Source organism: Seriola aureovittata, chromosome 23 (assembly GCF_021018895.1).
Source record: "Seriola aureovittata isolate HTS-2021-v1 ecotype China chromosome 23, ASM2101889v1, whole genome shotgun sequence".
Taxonomy (NCBI): domain Eukaryota; kingdom Metazoa; phylum Chordata; class Actinopteri; order Carangiformes; family Carangidae; genus Seriola; species Seriola aureovittata.
This window is the reverse complement of record NC_079386.1, coordinates 7948699-7969554: the sequence shown is the minus strand read 5'-3', so window position 1 is coordinate 7969554 and position 20856 is coordinate 7948699. Positions and strand designations below refer to the sequence as shown.

Genomic DNA, 20856 nt, shown 5'->3' with positions numbered 1-20856 from the left:
GAATGCATTAACCACAGACAGTGAAGTTAAAAAAGAAGTTAGAAAAAAGGGTTTAAAGTTCTCTAGCCGATCAGCAAACTGCATAACAGATACAAATCTATATCTGTTTATGCTAATTATTTTACCACTTCTCACCTAGGAAAATACAGATTATTTACAAGCCAAAGCTTAAATCTATCAATATAACAAATGAATTCATAATTTAATACATTCAGATGTGTGATTTAAAGACTAGCGTAACTACACCAAAACATGTGGATTCCAGTAGAGTCAAAAGCTGAGCTGATAGCTGCTGAGATCTGCTAAGCTAGTTAGTTTTAGCTGCCTCAATTTAGTAGCTACTGCTTCTTTTAATTATGTGAAATGATAAGCTAAATTACCAAAGTATCAATTAAAATGTTTTTTTTTTTTTTTTTTATGTACAGACTAGCAAACTAAACTTAATGGTAATCAAAAAGTGTAGTAAAGTAAAAGTAAAAGTAAGTAAAAGTAAAGTTTTAGCATTAGCTAAGGCTAGCCATGGCAATCTCACTGGCTGGCTTTCACCTGATACAGCGCTCTTACTTTAGTTGTTTTTCGGGTTATTTCTCTGTGTGTGCAACAGCAGCTTCTGCAGTCCACTGTTCACCAAACCACCGTCTAGTTACTGAAGACTGGGCAGCAAAACACAGCCAGAGTGCAGTTACTAACCTCTAGCTCTGTTTTGTAGTTATTGCAAATTTCTTTCCAGAGAAATTATACATTTTTCATTGCATAATAATTTTAGAAAAACAGTTTAAAGTCTCAATTATGTAGCTACTGCGTTTTGCCTTTGTGGGGTTAGCGTTGAAATATCATCATGCTTTAGTTTTTAGGGCAAACAAAAAAAGAAAAAAAGCTCATCACAACCTCATAGTTCCCTCAGGTGCATTAATCAAAGTGAGGACAAGGCCCAAATGTTTCAGTTCAAATAAAAGCTTAAACATTAAAAACCAATTAAGATCAAGTTTTTCTTGATTAAATGGCTGTGTTGAGTCTGTGCAGCATGGGAAAAAGAAATCCCGGGAGGTCCATTTAAGGTGCACACATTGTCAAAACCACAAAATTTACATAATGATGAAGCTCTTTAAGAATAACCAAAAGCAAAGCCCTTCCCTCGCCGTCTTATACAGCCGCTCATTTCCCTGCCAGCTCTGCCTGTTACACAACCACTGGGTGGATGAGTCACTCCAGTTTGCCACATTCAGCAACGTAAGTCTTACGTGTGTGCACCCGCTGCTGGTGCAAGTGGAACCTCAGAGTGAGCGCTGAGGCATGAATGATGTATTTCTCAGAGACACAGATGGGTAACAGGGCCAAAGAAAGAAAGAGAAAGAGAAAAAGAAAAAGAAAAAAGAAAAAAGAAAAACCTTGATCCTTGTGTTTTCTCAGTGTGAGAGTGTGGGGCGGGAATGGTATGCTTTGCATCTGTATGTGTGTTTGTGTGTGGTTTTTACATGCCTGCATAAGGAAGAGTAAATGTTTTCAAAATTTGTCCAAAAATCCAAAGAAGCAGTTGTGGTTTTCTCACAGAATCAAACATCAGCATGATTTCTTTAAAATATCTTGTTAATAAATTGAATAAAAATCCATAAAAACACTACACACATTAATACACAATATGTATGTACATATTCTCTGGGCTGAAATAAAAAATAAACCAAAAATAAAAATGAGAGTACAACGCAAATTCAAAAAAATGGCATGATTACCATGATTTGCACTTATGTCAGTGAAATCTCAGAGAGGTTGTCAAACTTAAAAGCAAAACTGTGCAAACTGTATGTCACAAGCAAACAAAAAAATGGGGCTGGGGTGCTGTTTCATGATCGAGATGGAGAAAAACCAAGAGGGATGACAGAAGCTGACTCAAAGAATCAAGTAGTGAAAACTTTCAGGCTTACCTTCCTCAGTCATTGAGTGATAATATTTTAGTTTCCCATAAGTCCCAAGCTCTACAACATCACAGCAAAAGACAAAGGTAAGGCAACGAACACACAGAGAAAAGGAAAAGAGTGAACATGACAGAACAAAGACAGGTCTGCTGGTTCTACATCATACTGTACAAACACTCACACAGGCACAAGGTGACACACAGAAAGACAAAGTCTCTCAGAGTCATCACTGCATAAGTGCAAAACAAAGCAGCAAGGATTGAATTACAAGTAAAAAAATACATTATAGTCTTACAGTAATTCAGTCTGATAAAGACTCTGCCAATGGCACAGGCTCTGGCTATTAGAGATTTGCTAGAAAAAGGGAGGGGGAGGGGGCGATAAAAACACTACTATAAAAAATAATAATAAAAAGATTCATACAATGATATCTTAATAAACAAACAGAACAGGAAAGTCAGAAGAATATTTACTGGGTCAACATGCAACAAAAAGATGAGTCCTCCTCTCCTCTGCACGCAAGCTTATTCAAAGGCTTGATGAGTCAGCATTTTATTTCCACAAAGAACCCTGAACAATTAATTTGATTCCCTTACTGTAGCAGTTCTTCGCGCCACAGTAAGAAGAAAGTCAGCACAGCTGCATGATGAATTAGCCGGGAATTCAAACCTGCAGCAACAGCTGAAGTCAAGCAGCAGAACAGAAGACACCGGACCACAAGACTCCACCTCCCATACTGCACCTTGTCGTGGAAAAGTAGTTCACAGCTTTGACAGGAGAATTCTGCTTGGTTTTTTGTCAAATAGTGGCGAAATAAAGTCTCATTTGTACATTATCATTACTATTTCACAGGTGCAAAATACAGTGCCCTTTTTAAAGGGTCAGCTCATCTGAGCTAATTTTTTTTCTCACCTTATTTGCCACAGTTTTCAGATATCAGGCTCTGAGATTTTTGTCTCCACCTCAAAACAATGGAGGTGATAGAAAACTGTATCTTTTTCAGGACACAATGTCCCCACAGATCAGATTTCTTTGGAACTACTTTTTGACCAAAAAAGTAGTCCTTATAAAAATGCTTGACAGAATGTTCTGGGAAATATAACAACCGCAGCTCCAAACAGACTTTAGATCCCTTAGCTCTAATGGGCAGGGTGGTAAAACCACACACGTCACGAACTCATCAGTGTAATTTATGCTAAGTGGATGGACCTCACCGACAATGTGGAGGCAGAATAAAAAATAACCTTTTCATCTTAAAATCCATTCTTGGTAAGCTTCCTGTTTCCCTCAATAAAAAGCTTTCTCCTGTTTTAAACAGACATGACAACAAATCATCAAGGTGGATAATCCTGATGATGGGGCACGAGGAGGCTGTTCTGTACTTGGTGAAACTGTAAGACAAGCTTCATTTTAACACTGCCTTCATACCAAACACCGTATTTAACACCCACGTTATAAAACATTTAACTTTTAAAATCGAGCTAAATTCGTACATGTAGTAGGTATACAATACAGTAAGTCCTGTATATGCCCACACCCACAAGCCCACGTGCACTCACACTAATATCCAACTCTGCGCAACAGTGGGCGACCACTCCACTCACATGTGAGAGGATTATGGTGCGAATCTCATGCCAAATGCAAGACTTGGCAGCCCTGAAAACACAATCTAATGAGATGAAAACACATTCCATTGCAGAGTGTCTTGCTCATCTGCTGCACTCCCAGACAAGTGCCTCAATCCCATATGATTAGACGATTTGGGTTTGAAGTGCACTATCACTGTGAGGCCGGCCTCTAACTCAGGCTACTCTGAGGGCAATTAACCCACAGCACAATCACCGCTCGCACAGTCGCCGTCTGTTCGCCCTCTGCAACCGACGAGAGAGGGAGGCTTGTTGTTGTTTACCAGGGGCCCTCTTGTCCTTGTGGTGTGACCTCTAAACCTCTGGTGAGCCGTGTGCAAGAGCGTGTGTGTGTGCAGGCCCGTTCTGTCTGCTGGGGGTTGGGGTGTCAGGGAAATTCACAGTCTGTGCTGAGGTAAAAAGGCTTTTAACATTGATTCTTTCACCCCCCCGGCACAGGGTGGCTCAGAGGGCGCGGGAGGGGGGTGTGACGTGACGTGTGTGTGTGTGTGTGTGTGTGTTGGTGTTGGTGTATGAGTATAGTGGAGGGATGATAGGTTAATGAATGTGGTTGGCTGGTCACAGTTACATAACATACTGGAGGTGTGATTATCTATCAAAACAAAATGAAGGGGGGCATGGTTTTAAGGCAATACCTGCTCAAAAAAGATGGATCCTTATACACATTTAAATATACAGAATAAAAAGGAATAGTTTCAGATTTTGAGAAATACATGTACTTGTTTTCTTGCTGAGGGGTAAATGAAAAGACTGATAAGAATCTCATAAATGTATAATATATGAATTAAGGGGCAGCCTCTTTCTTCAGCAGGTGCAGTGACTTCTCAGCCAATTGTGTGGCAACCTCAATGTGGTGCTGGTCGTTACCTTGGAACAGAGCCAAGGTAGCCCTTTCCCCAGTTCCAGTTTTTATGCTGAGCTAACTGGTTGTTGGTTGTAGCTTCATACAGTATTTACAGTGCAGATATGAGATATCGATCTGCCTCTAACTCAAGCAAATGAACGATTCCCCTACTGCCTAATTATTAATTTAAAAATGACTGTCATATACAGAATATTATGTGAACAATAGCCTACGCTGTCTTTTATAATAATATGTAACAAAATTTGACATCACCTACTTTTATTAATCCGGATAATAACGGTAAACATATGGAAAAAAAATAGTTGTAAATACAGTATCATATGTATACTACATTTTTCAATACACACGAAGATGATTCCATTTCAAACAAATGCCTTTATCATGTTGGTGTCAGTGTCATATGTAATCTATTGTAAAACGTTTTTTAACAGTGTTAGACTAAAACAAATAATGAAAAACCTAAAGCAGAATGTCAATATGTTATATCTACATAAATGGAAATTATATTTCCACTGTACAGTGAGTGGGAGGTCAGTGACAGTGAGTGCATTATTGAACCATGTGATCAATGGGGCCCTGGGTCACCACACAGACAGTACTGCTCGCAGGGGTAGGGTGGTGACATTAGTGTACAAAATGATGTACACTAATAAACCCCTTTTGCCACCCTTGTGGTATTTCCTTCCGTGTCTGCATCAACAACTTCCAATGAAACAGTGCGCCACACCCTCTACTGCCTCACCAGTTTAACCAATAAGTGTACTGTCTTCTCACATGGGTGTATCATGGTTGACCCAGATGACCTCTTCCTCTCTCTCTCTGCCCAGCCTGGTGGAGGGCCTACGTACAACGCCTGCTCAATAAAATGGCCTAACGTCAACAAATATGTTCAAGGCCACATTGGCACTGTGAGCGATCGTTCCAGTATATCTGAGTGAGATAATGATCTGCAGGGAAGCATCTGATGAGATAGCTGGTCTCTGCCACCGTATTTATAGTGCTGCACTACATCATCACACAGATGAGATGTTACGTAAAAACAAGAGGAGGTTGTCGGTGTTTGAAATATATAACAAGACCAGTAATTCATTTCACCTTGATGGTTGTTAAAAATGCATGTATTTCATGAATTTACCTCTACTAAATGTTTTGTGGTCACATACAGTCATTCAGAGTCACCACAGAGCTCAGATCTCAGGGTGACAAATCTTATTGAGGGGCTTGAGCCAAAGGCATGCACGCAGCCTGAGCTCTGAGTGCTGTTTTGGGAGGCTTGTTTCAGTCATCCACTGAGGGCTCAGACAGAAGAGTGAGAGCCACTCTGCCCTTCTCCCTCCCAATCTCTCTTTGTAGTTCAATATTTGATGCCACTCCTAAGCGATATTGTTTGTAGCTCCACACTGATGGAAAAAGAGATGCAGCACTTGTACCTGGAACTAACTGTACCGGACCATTACGATGTTCTCTCCGACGAAAAACATGCAGGATTAAAGGTCTATTATTAAGCTGAAGGGCATTCACTTTAATAAGAACAGCACAAAATTTGGATGATGAATAAACATCTACTGCATCTCTCGATTTAACGCCATTGCCATTAATTGCTCTGTCAAGCTCTTATTGACTCTTATTGAAGGCTGGGGAAACAGCTGACAACTTTTCTCCATCTTCCCAGTACATTCATGAACTAAGCACAAAGTTCCCAAGTTGAGAGAATTAGGACATGATACTTAATCTCCCTCCTAGCGCAATATTTCACAGTGTAAAAGACCCTCCGGAATCCTCAAAAACATGGAGCTGAATGTCAACGTTAACAGGAAAACACAAACCACTCATTTTGGGCCTCTGTCTTTCTCACAGAGAGCAGTAACACAAAGCTAGAACAACTACAAGCAGTTCATAAGAGGAGAGAGAGGATTAGGAATAATGGGGAAAACAATGCAGAAATGGTCACAGAGGGTTTCCAGGGAGAATACATCCACAGAAGAGAATGAGATATTTGAAGGAGTCTGCAGGGATGGACAGTACAGAGTTGACATACAGCACAGCGGCGCTTGGGAAATGTATACATATGGGACACGTCGGGCAAGAGAATTGCCTCCAGGCTGTGGGAATGAGAACAAACAGATTTTTGTTTTTTTTGGGGGAGGGATACAGAAATTAGAGGAGTAACTCACCAGAGTCAGCAAATTCTGAGGGGACAGTAGAAGAAAGAGAGATAGGAAGACAGAAACAGAGAAAAGATAAATCCAGATGATATTTAATTTGATAGGGTACATTTAATCATTGAGAGGTATTATTTCAAGATGAGAAATGTGTGTTTAATTTGACATTAAAAGAGTCAACAGCCCATTTTATTATGACGGTAAATGTATTCTATTTTTTGAACTTTAATTTGACATTTTGGGGAATACGATTATTCACTTTCTGGCTGAGAGCTAAATTTGAAGTTTGGGCAAGGAGACAGGTAGCTTAGCTTAGCACAAAGATTGTAAACAGGAGGATACAGCTAGACTGGCTTTGTCCAAAGCTAAAAAAAAAACTAACAACCAGCCCCGCTTAACTGTGTCCTGGCCCTAGCTTCCTAATTAACAGATACACGATTGGTATTAATCCTTTCATCTAACTCTGTGCAAGAAAGCTAATAACCATATTTCCCAAAATATCAAACTATTATTTCAAGAGAGACACACAGGCATCCACACGCATACTATCAGATATTCATAAACATTAACCAGGGTTTTTCCTGCATATAGTATTTAAAAGCTTTCCCACATTTCATGCTGCCTTGCCGAAACCTGGCCCTGTTTGCAATAACCAAACGCTCTTGTGTTGCATTAAATTCATCACAGCCTGTGGTGGCACTAGGTGAACACAAAATCACAGGATAATACAGTGGAAACAGCTTACAGTGATCACGTTTCTCAGGTCTTTTTTTTATATTCATTCATATGGATATCACATGAATATAAAGTAAACTCCACTGTGGTCTTCTGCTCCAAACCTAGCCTGAATGCTCCGGGTGAAAGCATTATACTCCACTCGTGTAACACACCTGCTGCAGTGAGAGAGTGGGGACGATAATTACACACTGCAAAAGTCCCAAAACGTGAGCAGGGCAGGAAACAGGAGGGCAAAATAACTCCCTGAGCCACAGCGACGAACATATCACATGTCGTGCGAGTGCGCACAGCAGGCGCGCATACACACACGCACGCAATACACTCACACTGTGAACTTGTGTTGGGAGATCAGTTACCGGTCGTTATGTGGCAGTCTATAAACCTTGTACGAATAAGTTAGTAGAGAGCGTAAGCATATGACAGCTTGCAGTAATAGGCTACAATAGTTCTCTTTTTTTTTTTTCATATGTTGTCATGTATGAAAAGACCCAAAATTAACACTGTATGTAAAATACTTGATTACTATAATTGAATTAGCCTATCTTAGCAGCATTTATATAGGAATGATTCTGTCCCAAGCTTTTTGATCTATAGAAGTGCTCAATCGCTGTCTCTGTGATCACTATGAGTGGTTTCCAGTGTACTCTAATTATAGCTGTCCATTAAAAGCAAATTTAAATTTGTTGGTTGGCCACAATACAGATTAAGTGCTGCAGGAGCTAGGGAGCAATGAAGGAATGAAAAAGTGTTTAAGCCAGGAAAACCCTATAAACACGACACATCAACACATACCAGTAAAAGTAGCACACACACGTGCGCACCTGCACGCACACACACACACACACACACACACACACACACACACACACACCTTTAATTATCCCCGCTCTAAAGTCTAACAAGTGAACAGTAACCAGCCCCCAGCACTAGCAAAACAGCCTTAGACTTTCGCTTGGCTCAGAAGCGCAGAAGACTTTATTTTGAGAAATGTCCATGAAAAATGTATGGACGGAGTCCTGCTAGCTCCCCATGGCCCTGCAGAGCTACACTTAAAACCTAAGAGCACGCAAGGACAAGCAGCACAGCCTCTGTCTTTGATGACTGCACCTGTTCATCTCTCTCCACGCCACGAGCTCACCAACAAAGTGCTGCCTTGCATTAATGTTATCAGTAAATGTGCATAGAACACAGTCGCACATCTCTGAACGGGGTCGACTTTCAGCGGACCCTTACCGTAATGCAATCAATAAAATGATTTAACACTTTTAATGAATAAGGCACATAATGAGTGCACGAGTGCATCGTTACATGTTCACTGGAGCAGGTGAAAACTTTCCAGTGTGTTAAATAGAAATGTCAAAATAATATATTCAAATCAAACTGAAGCTAGAAGTGTTGTTTTTGTTCTCTGTGGTAATTAATTCAATCGTCATTTCATGTCACACTAGTTGTTTCAGTACATTCATTCCAGATCAGTAATTTGCCAAAAGACTCAATAAATCTGATAAACTAACATCTGATAAACTAACATCCTCACATTTCTACTGTATTCACACTGACGCAACATTTGCCCATTTGACCACCTTAAATCCACTTATAAGAAACAACATGTTTTGTAACACACAAACTTCATTTGGACAAAAATTATTAGATGCATCATAGTGACTAAGACCAGAACACCAACCAAAAATTGATGGTTTCAGTCTTTTGCATGCATAATCAAGTCTATAAATTTTTCTGACGTCAAACAAGCAGTAAATATTTCAGCCTACTGTCATCAGTGCATGTTAGATGTTCCTAAGAAGACCAACTGACAAAAGGCTCCACAAGGAGCAGCAGGGTGGAGTATGTAGAACCCTCTGTTGTACATTTACAACCGACCATACTGACTTCCATTCCCCCAGCAGGCTCTGATTTACATTTTAATCACTGAGATGGAAGGATGAATACGCTGATATGGGACGCCTTGCATTCAGTGTACAAACAATGAGTTGATGCATGTTAATGGGCATTTTAAGACACGTCTTGGTACAACTTATTAATCTTTCCTGAGCTGACTCATTCTAGGTTTGGCTTTCAAGGAATGTAGAGTCATTTCGGAGAAAGCTGAAATGCCTGCTCTTGTCTGCTAATGCAATCACATCCATCCAAAGGGGGAAATATTTAGTCTGACATTGTTTTTATACTTATAAATGGCTTTTGGACCTTTTTCCATGTGGCATTTTGTTGTCTAGTAATACTTATGCTGATGTTTTCAATCAAAAAACATATACATACATCTCTGTGAAAACTAAAGGAAAAAAGGGGGAAAAGTGACATGAACCAATAAGTTGGCATTAGTATTTAACATTAATATTCATTTCTAGGGATTGGATTCGTCACATCATGAGATACTCCTTCCGCATCCGATTCAAAGACCTTTCCTCAAAGCTAAAAAAAGAAGACACTTTAATGACAAATTCTTCAAACCTTCCTTAAACCCCTGTTGCCTGTTTTGTCCCCATTAACACGACTTTTCTGCTTCCTTCATCTTTTTTTCAGGGTTAGTTCAAAATGGGATGACACTGCACCTCCCTTGCTGTATTAACATATTCATCCCCTGCGCCGAGCACTGACACTGCCGTTTTACGTTTCCTTTAGCTAAGCTAATAGGCCTTCATCTTGGATTAAAGGAAAATGATCTTCCACCTCAGCTGTGCTCTGACACAGCGCTGAGCTCGCCTTGTCTCGTATGGACTATTTTTAAAATTGGATCAATTCAGTCTAGGCATACAGCATGGGGGCTAAACAAGTATTTCTACATGATAATCGTGGAGATTCAGGATTTTAAGGGGTACATGTGGGGATACGTGCTGAAAATAGATAAAAGCCAATATTTTAATTTGGACTGTGCTCATGGCACAGTTTCTTCCAGTAAAGTTTGCTTCAAGGTTGACAGCGTAGTCTTGAATTCCTTGTTTACATTTCCATTACATCTGAAAACAGGATACAAGTCATTTCAAGAGAGAAAGAGAAAAGATGAAAGGTTCTAGATCATATCAACCTGAAAATAGACACATCTGTGGACAGTAAAGAAGAACATCTGTACTGTACATTCTGGACTCTTAAGAGACCTGAAGAGTTGTGTTTTCTGTGTGCAGTTTGTCTGACTTTCTTACCTTCACTTAAAGGGTCTAATGTGTGAATCATCAGCTGGAAAATGCTGTTCCTCATCAAGCTGTTGTGCAAGGAAGCGGAACTGCCCCCCCTCTGCAGCCGAGGCCTTGCCTGTGAGAGGAGAAACAAGGTGTGAGTCAAACATCCTGCTGCCTGAGATGGGACTTTGTAAGCAAGACATGCTTTCTCCTCGTCAAAGTCCAGTAACTGGTTCTTATTTTTGTCATAAAGCAAATGCATCAGTCTATCTAATGTAAGCACTTCTCAAAAGCTGTTTCTTATCTAAGCTTATTTAACTGAGCATAGGAAACCATGCTGTGTTGCAAGCTTCTTTCATTTTAAATTATAAAGAACGATTCCAAGTACTTGGGTTTGATTCTTGTGCATTTACTGCATTTTAAGCTTAGAGAGAAGGATTCATGTTACTGCAACAATTTTCCATGCATATATGATGCTCCACCACCTTCAGTTATGCCACCGGTAGGAATATGATTCTCTAATCCTCTTTAGCATAAAACCCCTAAGCGGAACCTGCAACCCAGTAAAGCTAGCATGAAGTACCCCAGCTTCTTAAAAATATAAGCCCCATGTGTTGAGACAAGCATTCATAGTTTAAGTAGCATTTGAGTTCTTTTTCCCAAACCACCCTCGCCAAGGTCGCTTCAGCTGTTCAGGCTGAACTTGAGAACTGTGGGAAATTAGGCACCGTTGCAGGCGGCAGCTGTTTGGAGTGTGTCCGCCTTTGGTTGCCCACAGGTGATGCACAGGCACAGGAGATGTCAGGGGCTAATTCACAGGCCCATATGGGTGAGAGCGGGAGGCAAGGGAGACATGTAGACTGGCAGGGCTTGTGTAACATCTCGGAGATGTGGCTTCTCAGTGTGACCCTGAAGATTCTCCTTCTGCTGCTCTGTTTATTTGCTTCCTTTACAATATGGATGAAAACTTAACATTCTTTAGTACTTTTTGGAGGTATAGAAGCATTAGAAAAGTCTTAAGCACATGCTGCTTCCTCGAATTGTTTTTTGCATGCTGTGTATAAAATGTAGGCTAACTGTCTCAAAAAAAAAAAAGGTTTGAGAAAACAGAGGTGCTCTCTGCATACAGTGAGGCTGAAGGTTAGAGATAAAGGTGTACATGTCTTGTACACAATATGGTGAGAAAACATTATGCTACTACATCTACACAGAAACAGGGACAAACACTGAAGCAGACAGGAAGAGTGTCAATCAGACAGGACCTACCGACAACTTGCCGTCATCCTCTGGCGCCCCTGGACTTGCCTTCTCATCCAATACAGAGAGAAGAAGAAGTAAAAGGGGGGAGAGGGAGAGAAAGAGAAAACAGGACATAGATGTGAAGCATGCCGCACACAACCACACAGACAAGATGAAGAGATGATAAAGAGAGACATTACAACAGAGTTACAGTGATGGCGATGACTGACTGTGATGTGAGTGGACAAGACTTGAGAGACATATTCTTCCCCACTGCTGTGCCTGCCTACTGTGTCAGTCACAAGCTGAGCAAGATTAGATTGTGTCTACTTGAATTTCCTTGAAATTCATTCAAAAATGTCATTTCAATTACAATCATTTGACTCAAGGATGTCGCCTCATATCAGAATACCTGGCATATCTTAGTAGCTACACACTGTAAAAGTAGAGTAATGGTGAAGAGGAACAAAAAGAATAAACTTTTTCAATATAGAACTATGATTTTGACTAGAGCAGGAAAAACATTGAAAATATTCAATAGTTTGACATTTTGTGAAATACAATTATTCACTTGCCAAGAGAAGACTGAGAACAGTATGATGTCTGAATAGTAGGGGAGCTAGCCTGGCTCTGTCTCCCAAATTTTTTTTATTTATTCTTTTTGATTGGTACAACAATTGAAGTGTAAACATGACAAATTATCTTGACAAGTTATCTTAAGATAGCCAGCTGCTGGCTGTTGTTTCATATTCAGACATACTGGTCTTCTCAACTACAGAAAGAAAGAATAAGCTTTCAGAAAAACCTTCCTTTAACCCAGTCACTTCCTGTCATGTATCAACCATTTTCAGTTCAATTTCTTTAATGCCATTGATAGAGATCTGAAATCTGTCACAACTGAAGTGGAGGCTCTTGCAGTTTTGAACAAATCACTCATGTTTCTGAATGGTGGTGAATACAAAATAAGCCAAGCACCTTTTTAAAAGATTCCTGAGTGAAATATAATTAGATTTAAATGTTATTATTTTATACCCCTTCGTCACAGAGCCAAACTAAGAGGGATGAGGGTGACTGCAAAATATAGAGTACAAGGAACAGTCTGACGTTTTGGGAATAGAGCAACTGGTTAGCTTAGCACAAAGAAACTGCTAGCCTGTAAAACAGCTAGCCTGAGACATGTATTAAAACTGAAGTGCCCAGCCAAAGGCTGTCCTTAAAATCATTGTTACACTTTGTCATTTGAGTGGATTAACCAAAACATAACATGTTAATTTGTGAGATTTAAATGTGATAGTACTCAACATTGGTTTTGGACAGAGCCAGGCTTTCTGCCCATTTTTATGCTAAGCTAAGCTGACAAGCTACAGGCTACTGACTCAGCTTCATATTTACTGTTATGACATGAATAAGTTTATTTTCTACTTTGTCTTGACCTGAGGGGTATAAATACTCTAAAGCTTTGCCTTGCAGGTGCAGTGCTGTTAGTTTTAATGTGATAATTTTGCCTCTGAGAGGTGGTATGTGCCACATCGTGCTCCAGTCTTTTAACAATCACTCAGTTCTCTGCCATCGTTCTCGGCGGGCCTTTTTTTTGCCATGTGCAGTACTGTAGCACAGTCTATTTTTGAAACAAAAGCCTTTCACCAACTGCCTGACTGCCTCACTTCATCCGAAACAACATGTGTGCATGTGTGTGAAATAACAGAAGCTTAAGGCCTATGTTTTCAACTAAAAAGGAAACAAACACAAAGCTTTTGTTCAGATCTTAGCATATCAAGGCTTTGTTTCACAGCCTCCACGGGTTTCATACTGAAATGTGTAGAACGTGGAGGCACTGGTGTTCATGGATAAAGTGCACAGTACCAAATAAAATGCAGAAAATGATCCAGTTTGATCTTGTGAATGTTTAAAAATGCAGCGCAAACATCACAATTTTAAGACATAGCCTTCAGGCTTATAATGACAGTGATTCATCCGCATGCTAAATGACGCTGCATTGCATTGAATATCACATCTTTTGAAATGTGCAGGAAGGAGGAGTGTGGTGCTAACTCCAGTTCATGAGGTGAAAGCTTTTTTTTATAAAAAAAAGAAAAAAAAAGAAAAAAAGAATGAAATGTTCAAATGTGAATGAAATTGTTTTGGGGTTCAAAAAAGTCATAAAATTCATCTTTACTTGAAAGAACTTTTCTTAGGAGCTGACTTCATTTTGATAAACACCCACCACTAAAGTCATCGTGAATGCCAGCACTGTGTCCCACTGTTTCAGTTCAACAGCTCATAATTTACCATATATTAGGTTATGCCTCTGCACAGCCACGCAATAATTACAGAAATGTTGGAGCTGAAATCAAACATTTGCCACATAATGAACAGAAGTTGAGCTAATCCTGAGATTTTCTACACAGCTGTTCAACTATAACCTCTTTTTTTCTCCCCTATTTCATATCTTTAGGGTAATTCCCTGCACACTCGAGGTATAATTATTCCATTTCATTCCCTATCACCATCCTCAAAGGCAAGTCAGTAGGGTTACAGGAGAACAGGTGAATGTGCCACATAGAGATTACGCCATGGGTCGATCATTAAGCCGGCGTTAAATATTATGACTAATAATCACATAGGGAGATTAGTATGTTCTCTGGAGTTTGTGTGTTCTCTAATACCAGCAGCTCTGCCTTTCAGTTCTTACATAATGCCACATCAGGATCATTCTTGGAAACGGATCAGCTGAGGGAGATAAATGTTCCTCTGCAGCCGCATGCATGTAACGACGTGTTACGGAGAATTATCGACGAAGAGTGTGACATCATGCAAATACTTCCGCTTTCACCGCTCAAATTGCCCACAGCTTAAAAGGGACAGTCGGGGCGGAAGACTTTTGGAGGAATCTGAGCACACTGGTGAAACACCCGAAGCAGAGCTGGAAGTCCTGACTTTCGAACATCAGCGGCGGATTATAAATCTTCTCATGTGCAATCTGAGAGCACAAAAGGAGTCTGTTTCCAGAGGAATTTGATTTGCATTTCCTTTTATGCTTCGACATCCAAGCCACATTACTAAGGAGAATAAAAGTTTCTTTTTTTTTTCTTACACACTTTCTAGTTTGCCAATGGTGGGGTTTGATTAAATCCATCATAGCTGTGCTTGATCCTTCAAGTCCTTAATTTACTCCTTAAGATATATTATAAAATATGGTACCAGCAATCAGCATTACATTTTATAAATCTAATGAGTCACTTTCCTTATCACGAACACCTCATTTCTTTTTCAGTACAACTGGGTTTTCTGAGTTTGCAGGGAGTCAAAATCCAAATGTGGATCAAATGAAAGCAGGGCCCATCACTGAGGATGCTGCTTCTAACTGCCACACAACAGACTTTACAGTGCAAAACATACTGTAATTTCCACAGTATTAGATTAAGCCTCCAAAACTCCAATAGCATGACATCAATGTTTTGTGATTCTTACAAGTACTGCACTGGCTGGAGCCGCTCATAAGTGCTACAGCAGCAAAGACCAGCAGACTGCATGTTTTTATAAGCTTATTTCACCATGTAGAAATCAACACAAGCATTAGATTAAAGGAATTTTGGGATGTCAGAGTATGTTTGATAGCTTTCTTCTTAAGAGTTGTGATTGAGATGTGACTGAATTAATAACACTCATGTCTGGATGCTAAAAATGAGAAAGTGAGCTTCACTTAGCATAAAGAATGGAAAGAGGGGGGAAAACAGCTAGCCTCGCTCTGTCCAAAGGAAACAAGATAATCCAAAATATTCCAGCAGATATAAATGGCAAATTGGCATTTCTACATTTTGGGTTTTGTGCAGATTAAACAAATGTATATAATGATGTTAATTAGTGAACTTCAGATGTGTTTGGACTGAGCCAGACTACTGTAGCCGTTTCCCCCTTCCCCCAGTGTTTATGTTAAGCTAAGAATTAGTGATTAAATCAAGCTTTGAGTCAAGCCCTCACTCTAAGTACATATTCAATGTAGAGTGGGTGATTTTTTTTTTCTTTTTTTTTTTTAAATTCAAAATGTGCAAGTCAAACAGTGAAATCAAAAAATTACAATTTCTTCAGCTATTAATGACAAACATGCCCAAACAGGGCCTTAACAATGCATTTTAATGGTTGTCACAAGTTCATGCGAAGAACAAAGTACACAATCCACAAATTAAGCCAGGCAGACAGGCTTGTTGGGACAAATGATAGATTACAGCAGATCAGGCATTTGGTGCATAATAAATCCTCACATATTGAAACTGCAGTAAATGTATATATACAATAAACAAAGCATTAGTCAGCCTGTGTGTGTAAAGATCTGTGAAAACCAGACTTCCTGGCTTGTTAAGCAAACTTGAAAAGTCAAATCTTGCACAGCTCCAAGCGTTTGCCTACACGTGCTTACAGTAGGCAGCCTGTCTGTCAGAGCATGACAGAACACCCTTCGAGATTTGTCCATCTAGATTCGTTGTGTTAGAGCTAAACTGTTGAGCAGCAAGACTGAGCAGCATCTCTTTCTTTCTCTCTCTCTTTCCTATTTTGCCTAGAGACGATAATGATGATCTTCAAGGAAAGGAGGGAAAAGATGCACAACAAGTCAAGAAGCCATCCACTTGCTAATTAGTAACCCCTTCATTTTTCTAACAAGCAGAACTAATTACAGGAGCTGCCACGACACTGATTTCCCACAAGGCAGTGCTCATCAGGACTAAGCCAAAATTGCTTCCTCTTACTCCCCCCTCCAATGAACCAATCAGACTTGGGCTTTTGGGAGACAAATAGGGGAACAAAAACTGCTGTGTCATTTTTGCAAGTAAATGTAATCACCCAAAGCTGAGTTTGAACAGGCACCCGGTACTTTCTGTCATCTGTCGGTACTATATGCATTGTATTACAGTGGATACGTTTTCTTTTGTTAGTGAATCTGCGCAAAGTAATGTTTAGCTAAATAAATACAAGAGGTGCAATAATGACCTGCAAGCCTGATCCAATCTGTAGTTAGTCACTCCTGTCAATTCAGAACTGGTTTTGATCTGTAGATGCAGTAAATAATACAAGGCTGAGCCAGGTTTTTTGTTTTCAAGACTGTCGCCAATGATGAAGGAAAGTTTCTTCCAAAAGTCTGCATTTATATTCTGCAGTGTGTCCACTGTGCTTCTGCTGCAGCACACTCTGCCCCAGATTTTTTTTTTAGCTTATCTGCATGTCCTGAGAGTTTTTCATAAAGTTATCTTTTGTCTGTGGTTTTAGTTTAGACGTATCACTACTGATCCTGTTGTATTGTCAGTTGGAACCAGACCAAACTAATAGTTGATAGTGGTCCAAATGTAGTTGGCCTGAGGCAATTGGGCAGCCCTGCTTTTTTCCAGCTATTTGTCATAGGGATAACATGTTGTAGCATCCACAGTACTTTTCTGCTTTCTGAGTATTGCTGTAACAGCTTTGTTTAGTCTGGCACCCACTGATGACGTTTTCCTAAAACACTATGAGTTTGATATTTTTTTTTCTCTCTCTCTCTCTCTCTCTCTCTCTCTCTCTCTCTCTCTCTCTCACTCTCTCTCACTCTCTCTCACTCTCTCTCTCACTCTCACTCTCACTCTCACTCTCACTCTCTCTTACTCTAGCATGACTTCTCATTATTAATGCATTATGCACAGGGGACATAAAATTCACATTTGATAACATGTTGTGAAACTCCAGCTCTATACACACAGACAAAGTTAGAAATACTAGAGTCCCACCTGGGACAGCCAAATCAGAGCGACCAGAAGCTGAAAGGTAGAGGCAACTGGCAGTATTTGTATTTCAGTCGCCATCCAATAACTGAAGGTAAGATTTGATCTGAGATTGTTGTCAATGTTAGAAAACAGTAAACATTCAGAGTTATGTTTTTACTATGTGTTATAGGAGGTATCACAGATATACATATCCAATGATAAAATACAAATATGACAATGTAAGAAAAGAGTTTAAATTAAAGGTTAATGGCAGTGGTTTATCCATTGCTATCAGTCACTGAGGTCTTGACACCCCAGGTTTAACTGCCTCACCAGTTCATTCCTATTAATGTAGATCTTTGGAAAAGGCTCCCAAACAATCTCTCTTTCTCTCTCTCTCATATATATATATATATATATATATAGAGAGAGAGAGAGAGAGAGATTTTAGTGAACATTACCCAAAGTGTGTTGGGCACTATTTTCAGTTGCGGATTAAGACACATTTGGTACTCTAGTGACATTTATGGCAGCAGTGTTCATAATATTGAAGCTGCAATAGTGTGAGTCTGTGATGTGTTTTAATAGTTTCACAGTGGCGCACTGGTACTGGTACAGAGGAATAAACTTTGGCAACACGGACAACACTTGTTGATGGGATCAATTCATTGACAGTTTTGGTCAATAACAATAAGAAAAATAAAGAATATCAATAGACATTTAGTTCTGTTTTAATTTAGTAGAGATGCACTGATTGATCAGCTGGCGATTGGAATCTGGCCCCAATGGGTGACTGGCGGACCAGTGTCACATATATCTGATTCTGTGCCAGTCACATTGACACTCATGCGCTGCACGACAATTCATGTCGTGTACACAGCCAGACTACTCAAACATGCCCTCGGGCGTAGAAGTTCTTCACCATAAGTGAAGAAGAAAAAAAGCTTGCAATTTGTAATACCTATAAGGCCAAAGTAAGCTGTGGGGGAACAACCACGAAAAAATTTGGAACAACAAACTTAATCCGACACTTGTAACACCATCACCCGGCTGAACATGACCAATTTCGAGAAGCTAGCACAGGCAAAGCTGCTAAAACTAGTGCCACACCGCTTACCTCGCCTGTACATGACGGCTACCTGCTGAACTGCTGCTGGGGGTCACAAATCTGTGTCCACACTGCCAGTATTGCTACTGTGCGTTGGATAATAGCCGTCAATAATAATAATAATAATAATAATAATAATAATAATAATAACCGTCCATCGTTGAGTTTTAGAGGTCTATATCAGAAAGCAGTCATGTGATTTTTGTTAGTTAATAGTCAAAATTTTACTATAAACATACAACTGAATTGTTCATTAAAGAAAAGTCACAAAATGCTTGTGTAGCTGTCAATTATCAAAAAATTGGATATCCGAATTGGTCAAGAAAATTGCAATTGATGTCTCAATGTAATTTAATTTTAGTTGAGTTAATTAAATCCCACTTAAATATCAATAAGTAAAGAACAAATCACCAGCAGATGTTGTTTTGATGTCCAATTTCCCATCAAGGCGGCTACTATGACTTTATATAATCCTGACCAACTGCTTTGTTGCACTGTTGCTTTGTTGCATTGTCAGCAGAGTCACCTCCCATCTGAGGCAAAGAGCACACACAGAAGACAGAAGAGAGGAGCTGGAGGTGGAAGTATGCAGAGGAAGCTTCCTACTTGCTAGTCAGTTTGGCCTGTTACATTTATTACGGACAGGGTAATATACTGATAGAGCCCTTTCAGGTGACCTTGGTGGGCTTGAGAGGGGATGGAGTGGGGTTGGGGGGGCAGCCTCATGCATCATTCGTTTGCCAGTGATGGACATAAGTACTAACCCTCTTAGATGAGAACAGAGGAGGAGAGGCTTTCAGCAGATTCACTGAGCCCCAGAGCGTTTTCTAATTAGCTCATTAGAGACTGTCTGATTGCAATCACTTCCATTTTAAGAGTTTACTCTCTTAAATTTGGTTGAAAATTCTCTGTAGTTATCCGCGTGATGTCAGGTCTGTCTGCAGCTGTGAGATCTATACACCAGATGATGAGCAGACATCATCGCTCTGGATTTCACAAATTACGGGCATTACATGAACCACAACTCTCAGAGCTGATGTAATGTTCAGCTGCTGCAGCTTAGTGAAGCTGATGTTCAGGGTCAAAAATACCCCCAAGGAAGGAGTTAAGTATGTAAGGCCCGCCAGTCCTCAGCCACATCCATCCATATGCACCGTTTCCATCTTGCTGGGCTGTTTGTCATTTCATATACCCATGAGATAGGGATCTTGGTGCCCTTCACATGATGCTTTTACAGTGCAGTTACATTAGCTAATTCAACCCCGCTTTCAAAAATAGCCCATGATCGATAAGGCTTTCAGTTTCTTGCAAGCCTCAACATTTAACCTTCAGGCTCTCCCTCAGAAAAAAAACAAAAAAAACCACACTCGTTTCAACTTTTCAAGAATTTCTTTGCATGACGGGTCAGTGTGAATAATTCCGATTTAAATAGTTGAGGGGGATTTGTGTGAAAACAATCATGTCATTCATTCATTCCGATTATAGTGATAAAAATAAATAAAAAGTATATCCTGGACCCTCAGACCACATCAGCTCATATTATATCTGATGATGTAAAACTACCCTAAGGTCCAAACAATGGACAAATCAAATAGAAATGGCCTCCAGTGAACACAGCGGTTAAAGCTGGAGCCAGAGCTCTCCAGGCTGTCAAAGCCATTTCAAAAAAATAGTTTCATGACTGAGCCTACTGAGATCCACTGCTCTGCGTGGGCCATAAAATGTAGCGGCTCTGAATGATCCAGTGTCTCTGTCAGGTCCGCAGTGCCAGATGAATGCACCCTCTTTGAACAACAGTCTGCATAATCTATTTCAGGAAGCCACCCTCCACTTGGGGTTTTTTCCCAAATCTCTTCTTTAACCCTTCCCCGTTTCAGAGTTACCTCAAGTGTAGAGTGGCCATAAAAAAAAAAAAAAAAGACCTTCAACTATGTAATGGTATGCCAATCATGACATGTGCACGTTAACAAAGACTGAACACATAAAAAAAGCTAAATAAATAAATAAAAAGGACTGAAACAAGGATGTGAAAGGGTCATCTACTTACAGCAGATCACAGTAGTAAGTAGATGCTATAAGTAGATAAGTAGATGCTGAAGACCAGAGAGAATGAGAGGTGCTGTCCATGGTGCTGCACCAAGGACAAAGATTGGGTTCAGTGTGACTGGAGATGAGCAGAAAACAAGCATTAACAGCAAGTAGCCTGATTCGACATTTACTCACTGGGTTTTGCTGGCCTCTAAGGTGCTGCAAACTAGTGCTTTACCACCTGCATGAAGTCAAACAGTCAAATGAAACCGATTGCTTGGCTTATAGTGGCTG

General features: G+C 40.0%; 1 protein-coding gene across 10 annotated transcripts in view; it reads right to left on the bottom strand.

Moving 5' to 3' along the window:
* Positions 1-20856, bottom strand: part of LOC130164183 (sodium/potassium/calcium exchanger 2-like) — a 46299-nt gene that overhangs the window by 13873 nt on the left and 11570 nt on the right. For 4 of the 10 annotated variants that reach the window (XM_056368723.1, XM_056368722.1, XM_056368725.1 and 1 more), the window contains exons 3-6: positions 11725-11773; positions 10483-10591; positions 6599-6613; positions 1923-1973 (exon numbers count right to left, since the gene is read on the bottom strand). In XM_056368723.1, coding sequence (XP_056224698.1) covers positions 1923-1973; positions 6599-6613; positions 10483-10591; positions 11725-11773 — 224 coding nt within the window. The remainder of the gene's footprint in view (positions 1-1922; positions 1974-6598; positions 6614-10482; positions 10592-11724; positions 11774-20856) is intronic. The other 6 variants (XM_056368726.1, XM_056368727.1, XM_056368728.1 and 3 more) reach the window with 6 other exon arrangements.